This window comes from Ochotona princeps, chromosome 6 (assembly GCF_030435755.1).
Source record: "Ochotona princeps isolate mOchPri1 chromosome 6, mOchPri1.hap1, whole genome shotgun sequence".
In the NCBI taxonomy this organism is placed as follows: Eukaryota; Metazoa; Chordata; class Mammalia; order Lagomorpha; family Ochotonidae; genus Ochotona; species Ochotona princeps.
In genome coordinates, this window is record NC_080837.1 from 12,056,881 (window position 1) to 12,083,494 (window position 26,614).

Below are 26,614 nucleotides of genomic sequence, written 5' to 3' on the forward strand. Positions count from 1 at the left end.
GCAATCCACCAATACTGGTCAGTCTCTTCCTGTGGCAGTATAAGCTCCATGAGAACAGGATCATCTATTGTTCCTGCTAGAGGATATATGCTTTACTGTTCATTTCCTAAAATATTCTTTATTTGAAAAACAGAGTGAAAGGAGAGAGAGAGAGAGAGAGAGAGAGAGAGAGGAGAGAGAGAGAGAGAGAGAGAGAAGGGGGCATGGAGGAAGCAAGGGAGAGCAAGAAAAAGAGGATGAGTAGAGAAAGACAGGAAGAATGTCTTCTAGCAACTGGTTCACTCCCCAGATGGCCCCCTGCTCGGGCAGCAGCTGGCTGAGACCAGGATCCAGAAACTCTATCTGTGTCTCCAATGTAGGGGTACAAACTGAGCTGGACCATCCTCTGCTGCTTCTCAGGTGTACTAACAGGAATCTGGATTGGAAGTGGGGCTGCCAGGACTCAAACTGGCATGCCAATATGGGAACAGGATGTCACTAAGTCACTGGACCACAGGCCCAACCTCCATAGAAGATTTTAAGCAATCTGACAAAGCGAAATTGTACCATGTACTCAACAGCACAATTTCTGTGTCTTGGAAGGCGCTTGGATGTCTCTTTATGTCAACTCAGTGATTCCTCCTCCCTAGAACCACTTTAAATGCATTTGTCTTTCATGCTAGCCGTGCTGTCCTGTCCATTCTCCTCTGCTGTCCCTGCTGGCACACACCACGGGCTTCTCACCTGGAACTGCCGGATCTGGAATGCCGTTCTCTGAGTGACACTGACGTCTCTGTCTGCTTCCTCGTCTGTGCCATCTAGGAAGAAAAGAGAGTTCTTCTTTCATAGGAGTTCAGGCTTTTTTTTTTTTTTTGCTCTTTCAATAGTTAAGCTACAATTCTGGATAGCTAAATAAAGTCTGGGAGGCAAATTTAAATGTAATTTTTTAATATGACATTCTATGGTCCAGTCACCGTTTGTAGTTACATGCAATCCTGTCAGTGCCAGCTGAGAATCCACTAGATGTCACTCCTTAGCAACATGAGGGCTGCTCTCCAGTGGTGTCTGGCAGTTTCACAGAATCAAGGTGTTTGGTTACAAAGGATAAGCCCAGACCAAGCCCATTTATTGGTGATACTCACCCAGAGCCTTGAAAAACTGGGGAATCTTGTGTTGATAGAACTGCTGCACAGCACTGAATATCTTCTGCAAACCCTCTAAGCACAACAGTGAGATGCTTTTTCCTTTTTCTTTCTTTACTGACTCTTCCACTGAAGTAGGGACTGAAGTGTATCTCCACAGCAAGACCCTAAAGTGGAGGAAGTGACCTGATTTATGCTCAAAGATCTATGTATTGATGAAAGGCAAAGTAAAAGAGGATGGAGGGGAAGTAAGGGGCAGGGAAGGAAAGAATCTCATCTTCTGGTTCATTCCCCAAATGGCCCAACAGCTACTTCTGGCCCAGGCAGAAGACAGGAGTGAGGAACTCCACTGGAGCCTCCCACCAAACACGTCAACTATTTTCTGCTGCCTTCCCAGAGTATCAGCAAGAAGCTAGATCAGAAACACAGTAGCCCGACCTGAATACCCACTCAGAGATGGGACTGCCAGTGTCACCAGTCACAACTTAATCTACTGTGCTACAATGCTGCCTCTGTGATTTTATTTTAAAAATTTTTTTAAAGATTTACTTTTATTGCAAAGTCAGATATATAGAGAGGGGGAAGAGACAGAGAGGTAGATCTTTCGAGCATTGATTCACTCCCCAAGTGCCTGCAATAGCCGGAGCTGCACCAATCTAAAGCCAGGAGCCAGGAGCTAGGAGCCAGGAGCTTCTTTCCAGGTCTGTCACACAGGTGCAGGGTCCCAAGTGTTTGGGCCATCCTCCACTGCTTTCCCAGGCCACAAGCAGGGAGCTGGATGGGAAGCGGGGCCACCGGGATTAGAACTTGTGCCCATATGGGATCCTTGCGTGTGCAAAGTGAGGACTTGAGCTGCTGGGCTGCCACACCTGGCCCAGGAATTAAAAAAACAACTAACCAACAACCTCACACAAGTTGGTCACTGGCCCATAATTAAGGTATTTCCAAAAGTTAAGGTATATCCCAAAAGTTCCCTATGCTCGTTGATCTATTTCCAAGCAACCACTGATCTGCTTCCTATGCCTAGTTTTACTGTTTGGAAAATATCATCCAAAAGCAGTACGGTCAATATATATCTTTCACAGCCTACCAAGTTTGAGATTCATGCATCATGCTGCACCTCACAGCTTATTCCATTTTATTGCTGAGCAGCGTTCCAGTGTGTAGATTTCCCCACTCTGCCCACTCACCACCAGCTGCTCATCCATGCGCTGATGGACATTAGGGTGTTCCTAGTCTGCCATTACGAATAATGCTACGAACATTAGTGAGCAAGTCGTTGCATACGCTGCTGCTTTCATTTTTTCTCAGTCAATGCTTGCCTTAGTGGCAGGGACAGACTCTATGGGTGCTTAGCACGTGACACTGACAGTTTTTCAAATTACTTCATAACACATCCATCATCTACTACTTCCTGTTATGCATTAGCAGGAAGTTGGAATTGGAAGCAGAACTGATGCCTGAAGGCACACACTTGGAGACCCTAAACAGTATCCTAACTGCTGTACAAAATGCGTGCCACTGATTATGCTTTTAATATGCTTTTACCCAATGATTAAATACGTTGATCATCTTTTTGTGTGGCAACCTGATACATCTATACAGCTTCTTTGAATAAGTATCTGTTCAAATATTTTACCAAACTTTAAATTCAGCTATTTTCTTAATCAGTTGGTGTTATACATAGTCTGATTATTAAACTTTCATCAGACATTTTGCAAGTATATTCTGATTTGTAGCTGGCCTTTTCAAGTAAGAATGATTTCTTAAAAACAGAATTCAAATTTTTAAAGTAATTCTGTGAATTGTGACTCTGTTGCACCTAAGAAATCTTAGCCCAAAACAACACTGTAAGATTTTCTCTTACGTTTTCTTTTAGTTTTATCACATTGGCTCTATATTTAAGTCCATGATTAACTTCAGGCTTATTTTTTGAATGTAAGGAATGAGTAGTTTTTTGTTTTTTTAATAAACATACAGATGTTCACTTGTTTCAAGCATTTAACAAAAACTTTTTTTTCTTAGCATTGAATTAACTTGGTAATTTTTTAAATTAAGGTCTACTTTATCTATCCATCCATCCGTTTGAAAGGCTGAGTGACAGAGTGGGAGAGACATGTTTTACCTTTTGATTCATATCTGAAATGTCCCCAAGGGCCTGGGCCCTGGTCAGGTTGAAGCTGAGAACCAGGAACTCCATCCTGGCTTTCCCTTGGGTGGCAGGGACCCAAGTACCTGGACCATCTTCCACTGCCTTCCCAGGCACATTAGCAGGAAGCTGGACTAGAAGCAAAGCAGCCTGGATGTAAACTGGCACTCTGACAAGAGATGCTGCTGTTGCAGGCATTGACTTAATCCACTGTGCCACATGTTGGTGGCCTCTCCTGTTCTCATTTTCTGTGACTCTGCTTTTGCCTTTATTCTTTCCTAGGCTCACATTCCTTTTAATGTACTCTATTTTTTTTAAAAAAAGATTTATTATTTTTATTGGAAAGTCAGATATACAGAGAGGAAGATCTTCCATCTGTTGATTCACTTCCCAAGTGGCCCCAATGGCCAGTGCTACATCAATCAGACGCCGGGAGCCAGGAGCTTCGTCCAGGTCTCCCACATAGGTACAGGGTCCCAATGCTTTGGGCCGTCCACAGCGGCTATCCCAGGCCATGCAGGGAGCTGGATGGGGAAGTGGGGTCACCAGGACACGAAACTGCACCCATATTGTATCCCAGCATCTGCAAGGTGAGAACTTTAGCCACTAGGCTACCACACCAGGCTGGCCCCTTATTCTACTTTCTTAATGAAGATGCTTAAATGGAAGCTTGAGATTTAGAATCAACTACTATAAATTTCTTGTAGTTTTACATATAATGTTATAATTTTAAATTTTCTGATTATAATAATTAAGGAGCTGTCCATTTCTTACTTTGATTCTGTTATTGCTTGAAGCACTTTAAATCTGTTATCAGCTACATACAGTTAGAACTGTGTCTACTTAATGAATCATTGCAATACCCTGCATTTTTCCTAGTAATATAGTAACAACTCCCATTTGACAAAGTGCACATCAAAAGGGACTAACTGGTACAAACGACTAACTTTTAAGGCATGGCTAATCTGATGCTGTCTTCATGTTCACCCCTAATTTTCCTCCTGAGAATACATGGCAGGTAGCACAGTTTCTGAGGATGGGAGTGTCTTACCGTGTTATGTCACAGAGGTTCTGAAAGATCTTGTCTGGGTTGTGGCCATCAGGGCCACTCACATGTCCTGCTTCCTTTAGCTGCTGTACCTTCTGCAGAGCTACGCTCACGGCATAGCGCATAAACTCTGTACTGGCCCTGAGGACAGACAGGCTTTCTTCATGGCTTGGGGTATTATCCCTAGAAGACACAAAAATTCGCGCTGCTCTTGGGATCTGAGATGAGGCTTTCTTGGGGATCCTTCACAACAGCAGTGTCCAAGAAGCTCTGAATGGCACCTTCTAGACAGTCTGCCCTTTTAGAATCATCCTTTCAGTGTTACTTGACTTTAACCCCTGCCCAGATCCTTTACCTGGATTAAATTTAACTGCCATGTTAGTATTTTCAGGGAATACCATTTTTTTTAAGATGTATTCATTTTAAAAGCAGAGCTATAGAGAGAATGTGAGACACTCAGAGGTCTTTTATCTGCTGGTTCACTTCCCAAATGGCTACAATGGCCAGGTCAATGTCAGGAACTCCATCTGGGTTTCCCACATGAATGGCAGGGGTCCAAGCACTGTCTTCTTCCCATTAGCAGGGAACCAAATGGAAAGTGGAACAGCTGGGACTTGAACAAGTGCTCTCATGGGCACTGAAGGCAGTGGCTTTATCCCCCATGCCACAACACTGGCTACCCGCCATTGGTTTTACAAAACGTTTTCCCCCCTTTTGTTTGTTACTGTGCTGAAGCTACTTAAGCAGATTTTCCTGCTGAAATTCTTCCATATCTTTATGCTCATTAGTCTACAGTTTCTGATGTTTCCTTTAATAATCTAAGGTAACTCTTCACACTACCTAACAAGGACTGCTTACCTTTCATTTCTAGAAAATTATAACTTTGTAACTTTGTACTGTAAGAACTGTGTATCTAAACTAGAGGATCTAGGCAGGCATTCTTCACTCAGTTAAGTACTGAAGAGGAACCTTACCTGAAAAGAGCAGTGAGAAGATCTGACACAAATTTCATGGACAATAAACTATCATTCATTTTGCTGGCCATTTTAGTTCTGCCTTTACCAGCTTTTTCGCTGAGGATATCATACAGTTTCTTGTAACACATAAATAAGCTCAGAACATCCTCAAACTTATTTTTACTGTGAAAAAGGAAAGAGTGCATCAATGACAAGCATCAGAACATTAGGGCTCACTTTAACACACTGTAATGAAAATCAGAATTCTTTAAGAAATTTTAGATGTAACATTAAAAGTTAGGGGACCTCCCTTAACACAGTATTCCCAAATCACTGGCTTATTTTTTGGCTTCTCCATCATTTACACCAAATTTTACTAATTTAAAGTTTCTCTATTAGAACAAGAGTTCTTTAATTCAACATTTGGGGAATTTTGATTAAATGGAAGCCTGCTAGAAGAACAACATTCACAAATCTGAATGGCTTGTGCACAGTACTTCCTGACACAGGTATCTATGCATTAAGGCATAGTACCATAGCCTGTGGTCTATTGAGTGTTAGCACACTGCAACAATAAGATGAATAAAATGAGAATATTCATTAAGTATAAAGTGGAGTAATAACATCTTACCTGAAGTTACTTATGGAGAAATTATATTCTATTAGAACCTCACAAACTCCCATCACAAGAGATGCACAGATATTATTTTTGATGCCAGTATCATTGTTCTGAGAAAAATCTGACGATTTATCCTAAATGACATGAGATAAAAGTGAATAGGCTACTAAAAACCTCCATTTAGTCAGTGTAACTGAGGATTTAGCAATTACCAGTTCAAAGTCTTCTAGCTCACTTTTAATCATTCTATTAGTAATAGATTCCAACATATCATCTAAATCTTGGTAGAATCCCTCTTCTTCCTCCTCATCTCCCTGCCGCGTTGGCATCACTCTGCTCTTATACCAGGCCAAACAATGCTGAATGTAACACAGCAGATGATCCTGTAGGAGCAAAGAAGTAAATTAAATGTTTGAACAGTGCTGTTCAAGATCAGCAAACAACGCCTATCTGTAAGGCCAAAGTGAGTTATTTACTTGCATCACAAATTAAACTGAAATGAAGTGTAGTGAAACTGGAAAAAACCCAAACAAGTGAAGCATCTGACATAAATACTCTTTTTAGCCTGCCAGTGAAGTGAAAAGCTCTCCACAGTTCCTTTGAATCCCAAAACCTATTCTACGTACTGTGACAGGGACTCCTGGGGAGACAAACGCAGCTTCTTGGACTGGAGCTGAGGACACCTCAATTCACCAAAGACGCACAAGTGAAAGCAGGATGTGACAAATAAAACCAGCCTAGACTTTTTCCTACTACGAGTTCTAAGCCATTTGGTACAGGGAGCTAATTTTCTCCTCTCTTCCCTGTGTTTCTGAGGCTTGAAGGATGAGAAAGAATACATGAAACCTGCCCCAGATCCTCTAATTTCATCGACGGTCAATTCAATCAGCCTAAATCACAGCCTTCTTCACAGCCTCACTAATTAAGCAGAAATTCTGGGTATATGAGCTCCACAGTAACAGCCCCTCTCGTTCTAAGGTATATGTATTTACTGTACATACTCGGAAACCTCTACCATTTCTCCTTCAGGAAAGTATGCCTTGATAAAGTGAAGTGCTATCATGGATATATCTTCCTTGCAGATGGGTCAGAAAGAAGCAGGGAAGATGTAACAGTACAACTTCATTAGAAGAAGAACTAGGAGGAGTTTCATGGGAGAATGATCTCCTGTTGAACATCAAGTCCATCATCAAAACAGCGAAAATGAGTGCTGCATTAGGAGTGAGTCTCACCAGTGGTTCTTGCAGACAGATTTGATCTCCTTGGGTCAGAATGCAAGCTTCTAACTTCAGAGGAGGAAGCAGATCAGGTTTTGGCTCATAAAACTGTTTTAACTGTGTATGACAAGGAAAGAAACAGTCATCATTCATGAATACTTCCTATTTTCTAAATGATCAAGCCTATGATGCCTTCTGTAATTCATTCTTAGACTTTCCCAAGAGCAGTGTGGTAGAAGTAGTACTGCTGTGGCCCTATAGCCTCTGCCCTTACTACAGGCACGTTAATGATGATAATCTTCCCTCTTCCCCTGCTATCCTGTTCTCTGGTACACAGTCCTAAACTCGCAAAGGCAATCAACATTTTCAATATTGCTTGGAGCCTAATATAGGCTGCATCCTCATTTATTACCAATTCTGATTTAAAAAAAAATCCACAGCCTGGTTCCTCATTTCAAAAGCTACAGTGAAGAGGATATACATTTTACATAGGATTAAGCTCAAAGCCTAGTGAAAAGCTTCTGGTGAACAGCACTAAACCGTCCACTAATTTCCTCATATACATGACCTTAATTTGAAATGGAATTTCTTCAGCATTATTACACAGCAACCACACTGAGAAAACAAAGCGAAGGACAAGAAAACACACAAGAGTTCGTCCACTTCCGTTTCTAGCAATGTGAATGATCAAGGGTCTGGACAGACAACAATAAAAATTATATGACACACCAATTCTATCTCAGTAAAGCTGCTAAAAGATTCAAATCAATGCTTAATGAATTTCTACAAAAAAAACACATTATTTTAAAGTTACAAAGAGACAAAGAGGAAGAGAGAGTGATATGGAAATAGAATATCTTCCATCTGTTGGTTCTCTTCTCCAAATAGCCAGAAGCTTCTTCTGGGTCTCTTATGCAGGTAGCAGGGACTCACAGACCTGGGATATCTTCTGCTGCCTTCCCAAGCACATTACTAGGAAGCTGGATCAGAGGTGGAACAACTGAGACTCAAACTGGTCCCCATTCAGGGCCAGCATTATGGGCAATGACTTGACTCACTATGCCATAATGCTGCCCTTTAGGAATTGGAAGTGGAGCATCAGGACTTGCACCAGTACCCATATGATATACCAGCATCACACACAGTGCCTTTACACGCTGTTCCTATAACAACCCAAGCAAATATTTACACTAAAAGGTTTCATTTATGCCACATTTTCTCCATCTAAAATTTTCTCATCCTGATGGGCCTCTGAAATAATTCATAATTTAAAAACATTCTAAAATGGGAAGTAACATAACATACCCACGTAAGCATCACCTGGATTCCACAGAAGTCAGTATTTTGCCATATTTGCTCAAGGATTTTTCTTCTTACAGAAATAAAATACGACAAATACAGCAGTGATAGTTCTTGCACAAACAGTTCTTATTTTTTAAAGATTTATTTTTATTACAAAGTCAGATACACAGAGAGGAGAGACAGAGAGGAAGATCTTCCGTCCGATGATTCATTCCCCAAGTGAGCCACAACGGGCCGGTGCTGCGCCGATCCGAAGCCGGGAACCAGGAACCTCCTCCAGGTCTCCCACACGGGTGCAGGATCCCAAGGCATTGGGCCGTCCTCGACTGCTTTCCCAGGCCATAAGCAGGGAGCCGAATGGGAAGTGGAGCTGCCGGGATTAGAACTGGCGCCCATATGGGATCCCAGGGCTTTCAAGGTGAGGACTTTAGCCGCTAGGCCACGCTGCCAGGCCCACAAATAGTTCTTTAAACTATCCTTCTAGGGTCTGATGTAATGGTGTTAACAGGCTGATCCTCCATCTGCCAGTGCTAGCATCCCATATGGGCATTGGCTCATGTCCCAGCTGCTCCACTTTTTAAAAAAATAATAATAAATTTGTATTATTTTTTATGACATTTACATAGTTAGAAAGAATGTATGTGCATGTGGACTACCAACAAGGGTGGTGAGAGTCAAAGAATGGGAGAAAACCGGATGAGACAAAGGTTTGCAATCTTCTTTTTTCTTCCCATATCTGGGAAAGTGGTGAGAAAAGCACCAGGATCCCCAATATGGAGCCTGTTCCAAGGGCACGGCTGCACCTCATGTGGTTTTCACAGTTCAGAAATGCTGCCAATTCCTTTGCTTCGAGGATGAGGAAATCCTTCCAAGGTCCACTGGCTCACACAGCCCACCTTAGTCTACTTGCCCACATACTTGCTGTCAAAGCTTGGCCAGGGGAGCTGTCCAATTTGTTTTGCCCGTCATGGTACTAGACATCCTCGGCAGGCCTCAATGAATTGGCTGTCATGTCCCCAATGTCATCTGGGTATGCCATCTGCTGCACAGGTTTCAACAACTGAGGAGATCCAGTTCTGAAACATGCACTCCATGGTCAGACCACAGATCCTGTGATTTTCCCAATGGTTGGAGTTCTGAGTTCAGTGATTCAGTGGGGGAGGGATCCCCAAAGAAACCTTACGGGGCCCGGTGGCGTGGCCTAGCAGCTAAAGTCCTCACTTTGAATGCACCGGGATCCCATATGGGCTCCGGTTCTAATCCCGGCAGCTCCACTTCCCATTCAGCTCCCTGCTTATGGCCTGGGAAAGCAGTCGAGGACGGCCCAATGCCTTGGGACCCTGCACCTGCGTGGGAGACCCGGAAGAGGTTCCTGGTTCCCGGCTTCGGATCGGCGCGCACCGGCCCGTTGTGGCTCACTTGGGGAGTGAATCATCGGATGGAAGATCTTCCCCTTTGTCTCTCCTCCTCTCTGTATATGTGATTTTCCAATTAAAAAAAATAAATAAATCTTAAAAAAAATAAATAAAAACATAAAAAACACAAAGAAACCTTGCAAGAGCTACCCCAGGTCTGACTCCGGTGTGTGCCAGCCAGTATAGGGTCCAGCCTAGTCCTTCAGCAGCAAGTGGGCATGCGAGCGCGTGCACACGCAAGTTCTGGTGGTTATAGTCACCTGGTCAGTTCTGTCCCCAGCCCCATGTTATAAACAAATCAACGAATGCTGCAATTCAGCCCATCCCTGCCCACCACACTTGGCCCTCATGCACACCAATGGGAACCGCAGCTTAGTTAGGCTGCTCCACTTCTGATCCAGCTCCCTGCTAATGACCTAGGAAAGCAGCAGAGGATGACACGAGGCTTTGGGCCCATGCACCAGTGGTGAGACCCGGAAGAATCTCCTGGCTCCAAACTTGGGACCACCCAGTCTGGCAGTTGAAGCTATCTGGGGAATGATCCAGTGGGTGAAGATCTCTGTCCCTCTCTCTGTAGCTCTGATTTTGCTAGAAAAAAAAAAAACCACCTTAAAAAAAAATTTAAAAAAAATCCTTCTGGGGGCTTGGATTGTAGCTCGCGATGCTAAACAGCCGACTAAAATGCCAGCATAACATATGAGCACTGGTTTGAGTGAGTCCTGGCTGGCCCACTACTGATCCAGCTTCTGCCAATGCACCCGGGAAAGCAGCAAAGGATGGGCCTGCTAAGCCACATGAAGAGTGAACCAGCAGAGGGAAGCTATTTTTCTCTCTCCCTCTCTCTGGGTAACTCTCCCTTTCAAGGAACTAAAACAAAGCATCTTCTGACGTCAGATACAGACTGTTTTGTGACAATATATCAGGTAGAAAAATGGAGAACAACAACCCAGAGCAGCCTGATATGTCCCAGTAATGTTCACTGCATACCAATGTACTAGTTGGGAATTATTTTATATTGAAAGATCTAGAAAGCATCGACTGCCTCTCAATGTCTCTTCATACTTCACCTGTGAGAGCAGAGTCTGCATGATTGAACTAGCTAGCTGCGAATTCCTTCGAAGAACATCATAGAATCCCTAAAGGGAAACAAAAATAAATAAATACACTTTAACAGAGAAAATTACAAATTTGGACATTCGTAACTTTAAAATATCTTTCTTTACCCCAATTTCAGTAAGATGAGAAAAGTGGGTATCACATTTGCTGCAGTGAAACACAATTCAAAAAAGTCAGACTCTGCCTAAGCTAAAAAGAGGTCTCATACCACTTGGAACCAGATTAACAAACATAAATTGTCACAATTGTTTTTAAAGACTTATTTATTTTTATTGGAAAGTCAGACAGACAGACAGAAGGAGAGACAGAGACGAAGATCTCCTGACTACTGATTCACTCTACAAGTGGCCATGGCAGCTGGAGCTGAACCAATCTGAAGCCTGGAGGCAGGACCCTCTTTTTGGTCTCCCATGTGGGTACAGAGTCCCAAGGCTTTGGGCCATCCTGGACTACTTTCCCAGGCCACAAGCAGGGAGCTGGATGGGAAGCAAAGCCGCCAGATTCAAACCGGTGCCCATATGGGATCCCATTGCATATAAGGTGAGGACTTTAGCCACTAGGCTACCGCACCAGGCCCAATCATCACAACTGTTAAGCAAAGGACCATTCTCTGTGGAGTACTTTGTCCCTTAGCATGCAGGGATGTCCTAGGCTTCTACCCATTCCTCTCATACTAGCAGTATTCCCTTTTAGGTCATTCTTCCCATTTTGGACTTCCAAACTGCCACACAGCCCTAAACACTACTTTGAATGATCAGAATTATTTTTCCCTATTCAAAATTTCTCAGTCTTAGTTTAAAACTGCTCAGATTAACATCCTCAAGAGAACTTCCCTTTCATAAATTGGAAAAAACAAGTTATGTACTTCACCTGTAGGAAAAACTAAATGAGAACTGACAGGAAAAACGTTTAAAGAAACAAAAGATAAGCTTTAATGGGCACTGAAATCTATTATACTTGTATAATGACAATAAAAAAGTAAACTGTCTTTATTTGTAGGAGAAAAAACTTTTTTGTAGGAGAAACAAACACAGTATATAAAAAGGTAGTACTTGAATTGTTAAAGTGGGAGGAAAGTTAGATGTTTACATATCAAACCACAAATTCATAACTAAACATAAACAAAATCATAGAAATAGGGGGCTAGTATTTTTGAGTGGTGGATAAAGCCATTGCATGGCATCCCATATGAGCGCTGCCTGGTGCCAGGTTGCCCCAAGTGCCAGCTGCACCCACGTAGGAGATCAGGAAGCAGCGCCAGGCTTTGGCCCAGTGCTGACTGTGGAGTCAACCAGAGGATGAAAGAGCTCTCTCCCTCTCTTCCTGTAACTCTGCCTTTCACATAAATAAATCCTAACAAACAAAAAATAGAAGAGAATATTTCTGAAACAGTAGCAGAAAATGGATTCTCTATATACAAAAATAACAAGACACTTCAAAAGAAAAAATGCACTGAAAAATAAAAAATTACTTATGTCTAATAGGATCGTAATTCTTTAAATGATTTTATTTATTTATTTTGGAAAGTCAGATATACAGAGAGGAAGAGAGACAGAGAGGAAAATCTTCGTCCAATAATTCACTCCCCAAGTGAATGCAACAGTCAGTGCTGTGCCGATCTGAAGCCAGGAGCCAGGAACTTCCTCCAGGTCTCCCACATGGGTGCAGGGTCCCAAGGCATTCGGACCGTCCTCGACTGCTTTCCCAGGCCACAAGCAGGGAGCTGGATGGGAAGTGGAGCTGCCGGGATTAGAACTGGAGCCCATATAGGATCCCAGTGCATTCAAGCTGAGGACTTTAGCTGCTAGGCCACGCCGCTGGGCGCCAAGGATCGTAATTCTGAAACACTTGTATATTTAGTTTTTACAAACTAAAGACAAATAAAATACCAATATCTCAACAGGTTTAGGTCTACTGACTCATGTCAAAATAACCTTTTTGTTTCACTTTGCTTGTTTAGATGACTTACAGAAGAGTTAACACAGGAAGTCTAACACTGCCAACATGCAAAGCTGGCCCTTAAAAGCTGGTGACAAAAAAAAAAAAAAAAAAAAAAAGCTGGTGACTGGGCCCGGCGAGGTGGCCTAGCAGCTAAATTTCTTGCCTTTAACATACCAGGATACCATATGCACACCAGTTCTAATCCCAGCAGGCTGTTACATTTCCCATCCAGCTCCCTCTTGTGGTCTGGGAAAGCAGTCAAGGATGGCCCAAGGCCTTGGGACCTTGCACCCACATGGGAGACCCAGAAGAAGCTCCTGGCTCCTGGCTTCGGATTGGTGCAACTCCAGCCATTGCAGCTCACTTGGGGAGTGAACCATTGGACGGAAGATCTTCCTCTCTGTCTCTCCTCCTCTATGTACATCTGCCTTTCCAATTAAAAAAAAAAAAAAAAAAACAAAAACCTGGTGGCTGGAAATCTGGATTGTAAGCAGATGCCTAAATACATAATTTCCCTAAAAGATCAAGGTGGCTTGCTGTGCAAACATACAGAGTGGTTTAACAGAATACATGGTTATTTTTCCTTCCTTGGGAGTATGGAATCTTGGTATATGCTTTATAACTAGCCCCAATAAAACACTTACCAAGCTTCTAACAAGCTTCCCTGCTAGACAACACTTAGCAAGTGTTTTCACAAATTGCATTTCCAAGGAACTCTTGAAAGCAGGTAACTGCTTTCCTTCAGACCACACCACTAAGGATTTTGTTTTGTAACCTTTAAATATAAAAGGCGTAGGGCCTGGTGCAGTAGCCTAGTGGCTGTAGTCCTCGCCTTGAACGTGTCGGGATCCCATATGGGGACTGGTTCTAATCTGGCGGCTTCACTTCCCATCCAGCTCCCTGCTTGTGGCCTGGGAAAGCAGTCGAGGACGGCCCAAAGCCTTGGGACCCTGCACCTGCGTGGGAGACCGAAAGCAGCTCCATGATTTTGGCTTCAGACTGGCTAGCTCCAGGCATTGTGGCCGCTTAGGGCGTGAATCAGTGGTTTGACGGATCTTATCTATCCTCCTCTCTGTAAATCTAACTTTCCAATCAAAAAAAATAAACCTGATCAAAAGTACATGCCGTATCAAATGCTACAAGCAGCGGCTGATTCTCCCTGATGACACACTTCCAGCCCCACGGGCTGTGTCTCATGATAATACAAGCCAGCAGCGGCAGCCATTCTTTCTTGCTAGCTGCATTACCACAATTACGGAACATAATCAGACACTCTGCTAACTATTAAAAACTTCAGTACAAAAAAGAAAAATTATTTTTTACCAAAACTAAGTTAATTAAAAAAAAAAAACCAAGTTGAGTGTTTTGACAGACTTACTAAATACCAGACTTTCTAATGAATGAAGCTTAAGGCAATTATTAAAATTTAGAGGAAAAAACTAAAGATACTTAAAGGCTTGTATAGTCTAAAACTTGTATATGAATTATCACAAAAGTTTTTATATCACTTTAGGTAAACATGTTTGAAATTATAGGTAGTAAATTGGGCTTGGCAGCGTGGCCTAGTGGCCAAGTCCTCGCCTTGATCCCATATGGCCGCTGGTTCTAATCCCGGCAGCTCCACTTCCTCTCTGTCTCTCCTCCTCTCAGTATATCTGACTTTGTAATAAAAATAAAATAAATCTTTAAAAAAAAAAAGAAAAAGAAAAAGAAATTATAGGTAGTAAATTAAGGGTATGATTTTGAATAAGACAGGAAACTGCAAATGGAAAATTTATAATCAAAAGCCAATAAAATTTAAAAAAGACTTACCCTTAAATATAAAGATGAACAGTATTTTAAAATTTCAAAATAAAATGTCTAAAGAATATCAGCTATTATTTATAATTTCTCACAATTTGATTTAAGCAGTTTTTTTGACTCAATATCATGATCTATAGTCCTAACTACTTCAAACAAGGGTATTACCTATTGTTCTTATAATCAGGGAAAAAAAACATGATCATAAACAGGCATATTAATTGTAAATTACTATACTCTTTAGCCTACTGACTTACCTCATAAAGCATGAGTCGAACATCAGCCTGCTGGCCAAGGCATCTCCTCAAACTATCTATAATCTCAAGGCAAAATGTTTCATTGGCAACAGAATTATAACGACTGTGAACATCCACAGAAACCTGGAAAAAACATTGAGGCCAGTTTGTATCTAACTTACAGAAGTAGCTCCCATTAAAAAATAAAACGAGCCTCCATTCTGGGCCAAAAAAATTAACAAGTTCAGATTTGGCTTTCTCCGTATGTTAAAGCCCAGAACTGAGGTCAACACTACAATCATCACCGTGCGGTAGTACTCTTCCTCTTGTCTGGGATAGAGTATCTTAGTACAATCAACCACCTTGCCTATCCCTAAGGTTTCCCTGATGTTGTCAGTTGAGTAGGAAGGCACACCAACTACTTTATTCCACTACACATGATTTTACCTGAAAGGTCTACTACTTCCTTAAACAGCCTCTCCAATAGCTAAAAGGAGCTAAGCCCAATTGCAGAGAGGTCTACAGCCAGTCCTCTGCTTTGGAACAGAAATTACAAAGGACTGACAGTGCTTGATTTATGTAATAAAATTAGCAATTTTGGATCAAGCACTCTGCTCTACTTCCAATCTATCTCCCTGCTAACTTTCTGGGAAGCCAGCAAATGGTCCAAATGCTAATCCCTTGCCTCCCACAAGGGAAACTGGCTGAAGCTCAGTGCTATCCAACAGAAATACAACAGGAACCAATATAAATTACATATGTAACTTAAACTTTCTAGTAGTCACATTTAAGCAACAAAACAGTTGAAGACAATTGTAATACTGTAATCACTCAACACATCCTGAATCTTATCTCAACATGCAATGAATATCACAAATTAATAAGGCATTTTACACTTTTTAACTTCACAATGAATCTTCAAGATCTGGTCTGGCTTTTACACATGTAGCACAACTCAATTTGAACTAATAACTTTTCAGTAGGAACACTGAAGTGGCTTTGACGGTAGACAGCCCAGTCTGGGCCACACAGTGCTGTTTCAGGATTATCATCTGTAGAGGAACACGTGCAGCACTGACTGCTGCATCAACACTCTCACTCCGGGTCAGCATGAAGATTCTTACCTGACTGGCACCGATGGCCTGACTGCACTGGGAGGACGACAAGCTGCCTAAAACCTTAAAGTTCTTCAGGAGCAGCAAAAACCCAGCAACTGCAGATTTTCGGGCATCAAGCTGGCTACCTCAGGAATACACAGAGAAATTATTAAATGGTGCTAATTTCAAAACAATACGCCAGAAAAAGAAGGTATTTCTACCACAAAAAAATATGTAAAGGATGAAGTGTAAAACTTGAACTTAAATGCTCAAGTAGGATGCCAGAAGTTCAAGGCAAGTAGCAGTACGGGAATTCTGCTGATGTTTTATTACCCTACTTAACCTTATGATTCTGTGCATACTTTCTTCTATCCATTTTCAAATCTGTCTCAGCTATGAAAATCAGTTCTGAGAGGCTGTACAGCAATGAAGGGTGAAGGAAAGACCTGACTTTTGTTGTATCCAGAGGAGAGTTTCACTTCATGTGTTGCATCTCCATACAGTGGAGTTTTAGGACTACATCCATAATTGATATATTCACTGGCTCACTGAGTTCAATGATTAATTCATGTCACACACCCTAAGACATACAATCTTGGACCCAGTGTGATGGCTCAATGGCTAAATCCTTGCCTTGCAAGAGCCAGGATCCCATATGTGTGCCGGTTTATGTTCCAGCCACTCCACTTCCCATCCAGCTCCTTGCTTGTCGCCTGGGAAAGCCGCTGAGGATGGCCCAAAGCCTGGGGACCCTACACTCTCGTGGGAGCCCCAGAAGAAGCTACTGGCTTCTACCTTTGGATCAGCTCAACTCCAGCTACTGCTGTCACTGGGGGGGGCTGGGGGAGGGTGAACCAGAGGAAGGAAGGTCTTTCTGTCTCTCCCATCAGGATATGTGATTTGCCTTTCTAATAAACACATAAATTTTTAAAAATAAATACACTCAGTCTATTAGCTGTGCCTTTTGGTGAGGAGTAACAAAAAGCTGGGAATTTTGGGTATTAGATCAAGGTACTAACCACCTGCAATGACATAATCCCATATGGGCACTGGTTTCAGTCCTGTCTGCTCCACTTCTGACCAAATTACCTGCTAATGTACCTGGGAAAGCAGTGGAAGATGGTCCAAGTACATGGACCCCCACATCCACGCTGGGGAACCATCTGGCTCCTGGCTTCCACCTGGCCTGACCAGCTCTAGCCATTGCCGCCACTTGCGAGTGAACCAGCAGATGGAAGATTCTTTCTGTTGCCGTGCTTCTTAAATACATAAAATCATTTTTAAAAAACTGGGATTCCCTCCCACCCTCCCCCCATGGTGGGTTCCTCCACCTTGCTGCATTGCCACAGTTCAAGTTCAGTTGAGACTCTTTCATTGCAAGCATCTACCAAGCATAGCACCCAGTATCTTATTGTCGAGAAAAAATATAGAACGCTTCACGAATTTGCGAGTCATCCTTGCGCAGGGGCCATGCTAATCTTCTCTGTATCGTTCCAATTTTAGTATATGTGCTGCCGAAGCGAGCACCAAATACATAAAAACTTAAAAACTAAAAACAAATTTACAATTCTAGGTGTCAGCATACAGCTACTTACTAGCTGCTCTTCGGGCCACCCACGCAGATATTATAACATGGCCAATGTGGTACTACATGGGCATCTTTTATATTCACAGTACCAACATGCTTTCCACATTATTACTGTCTCATAGCATGTTTAGGATATGATATTACTCTCTTTAACTTATATACTACTAACAAAGAGAAAGAAGTCAGGGGTTTCAACTTTAAGAGTAACTTGACAATTGATTCCCTTGACAATTGATCAGGGCTATCAGCCGTTAGACTACCATTTTGATGTTCAATAAAATTAGATGGCCAAGTATAATCTAAACTGAGGTGATTTCCTTTCTGGAACTGTTTCCAGGTCAGGTTTCAAAGAAACCTGGTGTTGCAAGTTTATCCTGAAAATCATTCTAACAGTAGTATGGCAGAGAACTTGGGATCACAAACTCTGAGGTTGGATTAGCTGCACCATCAACTACATTCTGAAAGTCACTTACATTCTTACCCTAAAACGGGAACTGTAATAATTCTCACCTTAAGGACTGCTCTTAAATATAAATGAAAAGAAGTACATAGAGCCCTTAACACAACACTTAATTTAATGAAAGTTCTCTGCTGGGTTAGGGAGCTGCAGGATCACAGGTGGTACTGGGAGACAGCAGTGGCAACTTTAAAAAAAAAAAAAACATTTATTTAGTTCTACTGGAAAGGCAGAGAGGAGAACAGAGAGAAAAATCTCTGTCCTTTGATTCACTCTCCAACTGGCTGCAACACAGGGAGCTGAGCCAAAGCCAGGAGCCAGGAGCTTCTTCCGGGTCTCCCACATAGGTGCAGGGTCCCAAGACTTTGGGCCATTCTCTACTGCTTTCCCAGGCCAAAAGCGGGGAGCTGGATGGGAAGTGGAACAGCCGGGATACAAACCATTGCCTATATGGAATCCCAGGGCATGCAAGGCAAGGACTTAATCCAGGAGACTACCCCACCAGGTCCAGTGGTCACTTTCAATCCCAACATTAGAAGGCATACGTACCTGGCAAACATAGCTTTCCGCAGGACAATTATCAAGGAGTCTCTCATTGACATGCTAAGTTTAAGAAGCGGCTGAAAGAGGAAGAATCAGTACATTAAAAAGTTTACCTATTAACCTTGGCGTAAACAAGTCTACTTTGTAACTGTCGCTCATTTCTACTCACTGTTGTTACCATCTGGCTTATATAAGGAACTACGTTTCAATATTTATCATACTTAATAATGACAATAGTATACTTTTGAACACTAAAGTGAAACTGGTTGAATGTCTTCCTAAATCTTAATTACTTCATTAACTTGAAAACAAGTCAAAGGAAAGAGATAGGTACTATGACAACACAGCAAACACAGAAAACCGTTTGGCTCAGTGTTTCTGGCTCAGTGTTTCTGCCCTTTTAATACAAACCGCGATGTTTCAGACTTCATGGGTCAGGATCTCACAGACACACATGTGTATAAAGACATCAGACTTCCAGCAGACATCTAAGCTTTAGTTTGGACAAGAGAATTAGGACCTGGAATGCTTACCTGCACTGCCTTGAGCAGACCCTGTACTGTCTGAAGGGGGAGAAAAGACAAAAAGTCAAAAGTTTCCGTGACTTTTGAAGAACAACTCTGAAGAACTAAAGGTGCATATGTGATGATATCTGAAAGCAGATCTGAAAAAAAAAAAAGAAAAATAACTAAAGACATTTAAAATAAAAGGAAGATGAATATGGGAAAGTAAAGCATAGAATCTCTTGATTCCTTTCTGAAACACATCAGGTACACCACAACTGAAACTTCTACTGTTTTTCTCTGGTCACTAAACCAGGACACTTCTATCTTTTTTCTGGTGACAGAATATCACAGAAATTAAACTATCTGAAACAAAAAAAGAAGCCCACCACACTGCCTAGGGAAGCAGTATAACCTCTACATTCCACACTAAAACCTGTCATTCATAAATTTTTAATATTTGCAAGTATAGTAGCAGGATCCTCTCAGGTCTACAGATATCATAAAACATGATACCTTTCCCTTGAAGAGTAACAGCTGGAAGAAAAATATTTTTAAAGAACTAAAGATGTAACCAGCACAGTAATGTCAAACATCTAATAATTGTGAGCATAGTTTATGGTCTACCACATGGTAAAGAAGGAGCAGAAACAGAAGTTCAAAGTAGAAAGAGCTGTGCGTTGCAAAGGAAATGTAAATGAATTTTACACTAGTTTCTGAAAGGCAGGCAACATTTAAATGTGTGCAAAGAGCAAGAAATGCTTAGTACAAAGGGAACATTGTGAGTAAATGTATAAGAAACATAAGTAAACATTGGCTAAAGGTACAGTGGAGAAATTAGTGGAGTTGGGGCAAAGGATTCAGAAAAGAAAATAACACAAGTTAATGTTTCAAAGTCAGTTTGGATCAGCCAGGGGCATGAAGGGCCAAGAGAAAGACTACGATCCACTATTATTAAAGAATATATGGGCTAAAGAACACAGGACTCTGTGGGGAGCAGGGGAGGGAGGAAAGTGCGATGTCGTCTTGGAACTGTACTTGTGGAGTGCATAGAATTCATTCTATTAATGTTAATTTAAAAAATCACTTAAAAACAAACAAACAAAAGAATGGAGAAACAGAGATACGGACTGGCACCCATATAGGATGCTGGAGGCACAGAAGGCAGTTTCACTGGCTATGCCACAATGCCATCACCTACTGCTACACTGTTTTTATTGAAAAACATAGTGACTCATCACTATAAATAGCTATTGTAAAGTTTACCACTAATTAAAATAATACAGCTATACTTGTCCTATTATATGCAAAATATTATCTTTGAGTTAAAAAATACTCATAGGCATGTGGGGGAGCTGTTAAAGCTTGATGCCTGGGACATGCATATCCCACAGGAGAGCCTGCTGTGAGAAGCAGGTCCTCTGCTTCTGATCCAGCTCCCTGCTGGTGCACATCCTGAGACAGTATGCCATTAGCCCAGGTGCTGGGCTACCTGCCACCCACATGGGAGACACGCTGAGCTCCTGGTTCTCCATTTTGCAGGCATTTGGGGAGTTAATAAGCTGATAGGAGCTGTCTTGCAAATGAGTGGATAAATGAGTAATTTTTAAAAGGATTTATTTTCATTGGAAAAGCAGATCAGATTTATGGAGAGGAGACACAGAGAAAGATCTTCCATCTGCTGGTCCACTCCCCAAGTGGTTAAAATGGCCAGAGTCGAGCTGATGTGAAGCCAGAAGCCAGGAGTCACGAGCTTTTTCCAGGTCTCCCACGTTGAGTGCAGTCCCAAGGCTTTGAGCCAATCTCCATTGCTTTCCTAGGCCACAAGCAGGGAGCTGGATGGGAAGTGGAACAGTTGGGACACGAACTGACACCCATAGGCGATCCTGGTTCTTGCAAAGTGAGGACTTAGCCATTGAGCCATCCTACTGGGCCCAAATTATCTTTGTATAGGAAATACTAAAGTTAATAATTCAGGAAAGATGAAGAATTTACAAGGGAGGATACTGGTAAAACAAAAAGGTTGTACAGAAAGAGCACTTTTAAGATTTGTAGGCAGTGGGCATGGTGCAACGGCCTTGGAAAGCCCAAAGCCTTGGAACCCTGCACCTGCGTGGGATACCCAGAAGAAGCTCCTTGCTCCTGGCTTAGGATCAGCTCAGCTCCCTGTGTTGCAGCCATTCAGGGAATGAACCAATGGATGAAAGACCTTTCTCTTTGTAATTTTGCCTTTCAAATAAATCTTAACAACAACAACAACAAATCGATAGGGAGCTTTTTCTGTGTCAGTGGAGTCCTAGAGTGGTATGTGGGTGAGGAAACCACTTGAGACGGCAAAGAATCACAAGAAGAAGATAGATTCATTTGCAGAGGTTGCAAAGATATTAAACAGTTCATATTTGCAACAGTTGAAATGGAGATACTTCAGTATGTAAGGCTGAGTACTTATTACTTCAGCAATGGAAAAAAATTGGTCCCAGATTAAAGACTGCGCTGGTTTTGCCTAATACAACATTAAACTAACCAACAAAATAGTAAATGTTTTCCAAGAAAATTGGAGCTATAAGAAAAATAATCTAGAAAATAATGTAAAATTCACACAAAGTAGAATCCACATGCATGCCAAGGACTCAACTACTTCAGCTATCACCTGCTATCTCAAGAAGCTGGAATGGCAAGCAGAGCTGAGATTCAAACCCAGACACTCCTATATGAAACATAAGCATCCCAACTTTGGTGACCCAAAGCTGTCACAACTGCTAGGCCAAATTCCTGATCCAAGATTTATGGTTTCACTGGCATCATAATGAAAATTACTGTAATAAATTATGCTATTGTCATACACAAAACAAAACAAAAAAGGCTCTTTACAGGACCAAATCATTGTATAACACTTAAATATAAAACATTCCCAAGAAGTTATCCTTTTGAAGTCCAATACCTAAGTAATGACTGATGGGAGAGGTTGCTCTGGTAACAACTCGGTTGAAGACTTGCTCCAAAATTTCTTGTCTGATCATCTCATGAATCTAGAAAGAACAGAATCAACAAGACATTCCTAGGTGACCCTCAGCTTGTAAGGGATCAGTGGCTTGGATACGGGTGAAACTTGATTCGACCTCACAGATAAAACAGAATACACTGTGAATCATCTGGAAAGAAAGTCCTTCAACTCTTCCCTCCTGCGCTCAGATGCTTCACTAGCAGAACACCGTGTCTACACATCCATAAGCAGATGACGTGAAAACACTGCCACCTCCGAGTTTCAGCATCAAACAGGAATAATTCTGCAACATATCTACTACATGCTAGTACCCATATTTCTGACAGAACACACAACTTTCCTTCTAAAAATTAAAATTTAAAACCCATGAAAATATCTAAAAGCTGAAGTCTTTGCTAACGTCAGACCTCTAGTTTTCCAGTTAGATGTCAGTTGAGATGCCTCTGAGAGGTCAGTGACTTAGTGGCAACTTCTGTGCTCTGCAGATGCTCTGATAAGGCAAACATCTGTCTAAAACCAAATGGAACTTCTCTGTAGTTCTGAAAATATAAATTTTAAACAAAAACGCATTCTAAGAATGTTTTAGTTTAAGCCGTATTACTAAACTTATGAGAATGACAAAGATGCTAGTATGTGTTAACTAGGGAGAAATGGGATGAAAGACATATGGGAATTCTTTGTTGTATTACTACCTCACAATTTTTGTCTTTTAAATTTCAAGCTGTTCTGAAGTAAAGCATTAATAAACAAACAAGAGAGGACACTTTATCTAAAGAAACGCTATATCTGTTATCTTCCAATACATCCCAATTCCTATGACGTTTTGCCAAGCTGCCACATATTCAAGCTTTCTTATTTGTGAACTCCCAGGAAAATTATCATGATCTATTTACAATATCTTTTAAATAAAATTAAGTCTCACCCTGAAAGTTTCCAACAGGATACTAGCTCCCAGCTTACATGCTTGCTGGCTTGGCATTCTAGAAAGACCCGAGCTGGTTTCAGTGGTTTTTCCATCAAGAATCTTCTTGGGCCCATATGAATCCATTAAAATGAAACCAAGGTCTACCAGGCCCTGAGTAACATGATCCCAGCAGTGAACACTGAAAAGAAAACAAAACTAGGTTAAGAAGAAAAGCTTATTCAGAGACTTCACCTTTATACTCATGTTATACACTTCCAAAACTTCACCTGGATAACCAACACACTGCATATGAAACTTACTTCACAGCATCAAAACAAAAAATCTTAAAAGTTTTCGTGAAGGAAAAAACAGATTATCTACAATACAACAAATCACATAATTCTGACTTTTCCTTTAAAATTCAAGATAGAGAAACAATTTTAAACTTAAATTTTACAATTGATCAAATTATTGTTCAAGTGTGAGGTTAAATAGTAAAGATAATTTTAGATACGAAAAGACTCAAAGTATACTAGCCACAAATCATAACAGAATTATTGCAAAATAAATGTTTATGGTGCATTTCCAAGAGAAAAACATGTTATTCAAAAAACAGCACAGAACAAATGAACATAAAAACCAGAAAATGTACTAAGTTTAAATAAGTTTTGCTAGTTAAGAATAACCTTAACATGAGGATGGCAAGAAGAGGAGCCTCAGTGGTCTGTAAGGCTGCCGCCTTAGGAGACTCTTACAGCTGCCTCTTCCGACTGTTAAAAGCCCATATATGACTGGCAAACAGCATAACCTGGAAGTTCTCTTCTTTCTCATCAGTGATGCTTTTCTAGTACATTAGTGTTTTGTATCTCAAAATATCTGTAAGTAAATACCCAAGACATCAGCACAGCAACACAGCAAACCACAGAGGGGTATGGAACCGTTTACAATGTCCATTACCTCATTTCCTCCTGCGTGGATTAGGCCACACACATAGCGGTATCTGAATTACGCAAGTCTCATTAATATTGTGCGCCTTGTTCCAACCTCCCTAACTCAACAGCCTCAAACTCCAAGTTAATTGCAACTTGTTGCTAATTTCTCACAGTCTTCAGGAATATATACTATTTATAGACATTTCTAGGTCCTGTGGTTTATAGACTACGGAAAATTGATAGCTTTCTAGAATTTCCCTGGTTAGTAAGTGCATATTTCTTTAGCCCAATTTAGAGATAGGGTGTGGAAAATATAGGAAACACAATATAAACTTTGAGAAAAAGACTAACCAGATTCAGAGCAGATAAATGATCCAACGAGCAGATAAAACATTCAGAAGCCATGAGATCTCATTTAAAATGTGCCCTATGCCAAGTTCATATAAATTCAAAGTTGGGTCACATTATGAAACTTTAAAATATAAAGACACAAAGAACGACATACTAAAGACTATTACAATAGCCAATGCTTATACTGCAATTAAAGATAAAACCCAGAATGGTTACTGATGTTTTCATGAGGTTTTAAATGAATTTGTCTAAACTGCTCATTAATAATTCAGTTCCAATCATCACCTTCAAATTTCAAGTCTACAAACTCTTCACGTAGCTTATTAATTTAAGAAGTCAATAAAGATTTAGGCTATTAGAATTGTGATGTCATACACAGAACAAAGACACACATTCTTTCAGTGTATTCCTGCTGTCAAGGGAGCCAAGAAATCAGGCTCTGAGATTGAAGGATCTTCCTGCTACCATTATTTGACTGAGTTTAAAGGAATAAAACATACTAGCTGAGAGCCCAGCTCAATGAGTATATCCTTGCACATGCCAGGATCCCATTCGGGCAATGGTTTGTGTCCCGGCTGCTCTACTTCCAATCCAGCTCCCTGCTTACGGGTTGGGAAATCAGTCAAGGATGGCCCAAAGCCTTTGGGACCCAGCAACTGCATGGGAAACCCAGAAAAAGCTGACGGCTTTGGATTGGCTCAGCCCCAGCCATTGTGGTCACTGGAAAGTGAAACAGACGATGGAAGACCCATCTCTCTCCTCTCGGTAAATCTGCATTTTCTAAAAACCAACCAAACCAAACAAACAAACAAACACAAAAAACAAAAACGGATATTTTAACTCAATAGCTACACTCATGTTTTCTCTGATGAGCCACAATATATGGTACCTTATTTCATTTTAAAAAGTAAAAATCTTGTAAACTCAGAAATCTCACAAACCCTTGGGATATGGTTCACCAACTCACCTATGGTTTATCACTTCTAAGATCATGGCTGAAACACAGGTTCTATGAGGCACTAGATTCTGAAGAAATTTTGAGCCTTGGAGTAGCTGAAGATCCTTAAAGCTTTTTATAACAGAAGTTTTTAAAAGATCAAACACCTAATACAGTGAAAATACAGGAAAATGAAACTTTGTAAATATTCCTAAGAGCTTCCATTCACTTGCATCTCTATTTAACTGTTTAATTAGATGAGAACTTAAAATGAGTTGAAGACAGCCCTTTCTTAAGTAAGAAAAAGGGCTAAAAGTATTATTATTAACCACAACTTGAGAACATAGGAGATAAAAGGCGTGACAGATTTTATATTTTCAACTAAATTATTCATCTATTTCAAGTGGGTAAGGGAAATTTCTTGGAGAGCTGTATACAACAAAACTGCTGGTGACTATGTAGGCGATGCTTTTGCTATCACTTCCACCTCACCTGTGCCCACAGTAAGAAAAACCTGAACAACCTTCCCAGCAGCCTCCAGGCAACATCAAAGGCCTGTATGTCTCCCAGCGTTACTGCTAGCAGGACAGGGGTAGATTAAGAAAGGATTCTGGGAATTTACTCAAAGGAAATGCAATCAGAATATGAAAGTTATTTATATTCCCATGTTTACTGAGCAGTCACAACAGCAGAAATATGGAATCATCTCAGACGTCCATCCACTGATGACTGGACCAAAAAAATGTGATATATATGCACTATGAAAGCTCGGTCATAAAGAAAGAATAAAATCTTTGTCTTCTGGAAATCTTGTGCTTAGTGAAATAAGCCAGTTCCCAAAGGACAAACATGTTTTCTCTGACATGCAGAACTTAACACAGAGCACAAAAAAAAATGTCAATGGAGACAGATAATCGTGCATGCGATTTTGACTGTACCTTTTGTTTACACTCCTGGAGAACTGTGACTTTTCTACTTTTTACTTGTTGAATATTATGACTTGTGATGTACTGAGCCTGTGATTAAAGTGTATAGATACCATGTTTTTGCAGAAACTGAAGGAAAAAAATGAAGGAAGGAGGGGCATTAAGGGAGGGAGGATAGATGAAGAGAACGAGATATGGTTGTCTTAGACTGTACCTATGAAATACATAAAATCTGTTCTCCTAATGTAAAAATTATAATTAAAAACAAAAATAAAAGGAAAAGATAATGCAGGCAGATTGTTTTCTTACTAACTACACAATAAACCAAATGTCATGTAAAAATACCTGTTCCTCAAATCTTTGTATTCTTGCTAGTGAGAGAAGCAGAGCAATGCTGAAGGGACATAAGTTACTGGAGACTCCTTGCTGTCCTGCCTAGAAGATAAAACAAA

At 41.0% G+C, this 26,614-nt stretch overlaps 1 protein-coding gene and 1 non-coding gene across 2 annotated transcripts in view; both read right to left on the reverse strand.

Moving 5' to 3' along the window:
• The window catches only part of FANCI (FA complementation group I), a 71,902-nt gene that overhangs the window by 15,802 nt on the left and 29,486 nt on the right, over positions 1 to 26,614 (reverse strand). The window contains exons 10-25 of the mRNA XM_004577933.3: positions 26,508 to 26,597; positions 25,267 to 25,403; positions 23,035 to 23,215; positions 22,050 to 22,137; positions 19,139 to 19,269; positions 18,612 to 18,682; positions 16,045 to 16,159; positions 14,942 to 15,064; positions 10,895 to 10,963; positions 7,126 to 7,227; positions 6,106 to 6,276; positions 5,906 to 6,027; positions 5,293 to 5,457; positions 4,322 to 4,501; positions 1,122 to 1,288; positions 724 to 797 (exon numbers count right to left, since the gene is read on the reverse strand). Coding sequence (XP_004577990.2) covers positions 724 to 797; positions 1,122 to 1,288; positions 4,322 to 4,501; positions 5,293 to 5,457; positions 5,906 to 6,027; positions 6,106 to 6,276; positions 7,126 to 7,227; positions 10,895 to 10,963; positions 14,942 to 15,064; positions 16,045 to 16,159; positions 18,612 to 18,682; positions 19,139 to 19,269; positions 22,050 to 22,137; positions 23,035 to 23,215; positions 25,267 to 25,403; positions 26,508 to 26,597 — 1,986 coding nt within the window. The remainder of the gene's footprint in view (positions 1 to 723; positions 798 to 1,121; positions 1,289 to 4,321; positions 4,502 to 5,292; positions 5,458 to 5,905; positions 6,028 to 6,105; positions 6,277 to 7,125; positions 7,228 to 10,894; positions 10,964 to 14,941; positions 15,065 to 16,044; positions 16,160 to 18,611; positions 18,683 to 19,138; positions 19,270 to 22,049; positions 22,138 to 23,034; positions 23,216 to 25,266; positions 25,404 to 26,507; positions 26,598 to 26,614) is intronic.
• On the reverse strand, positions 17,438 to 17,544 carry LOC118759266 (U6 spliceosomal RNA). Its single transcript, XR_004996070.2, has one exon. It is a non-coding gene; the product is annotated as a U6 spliceosomal RNA (small nuclear RNA).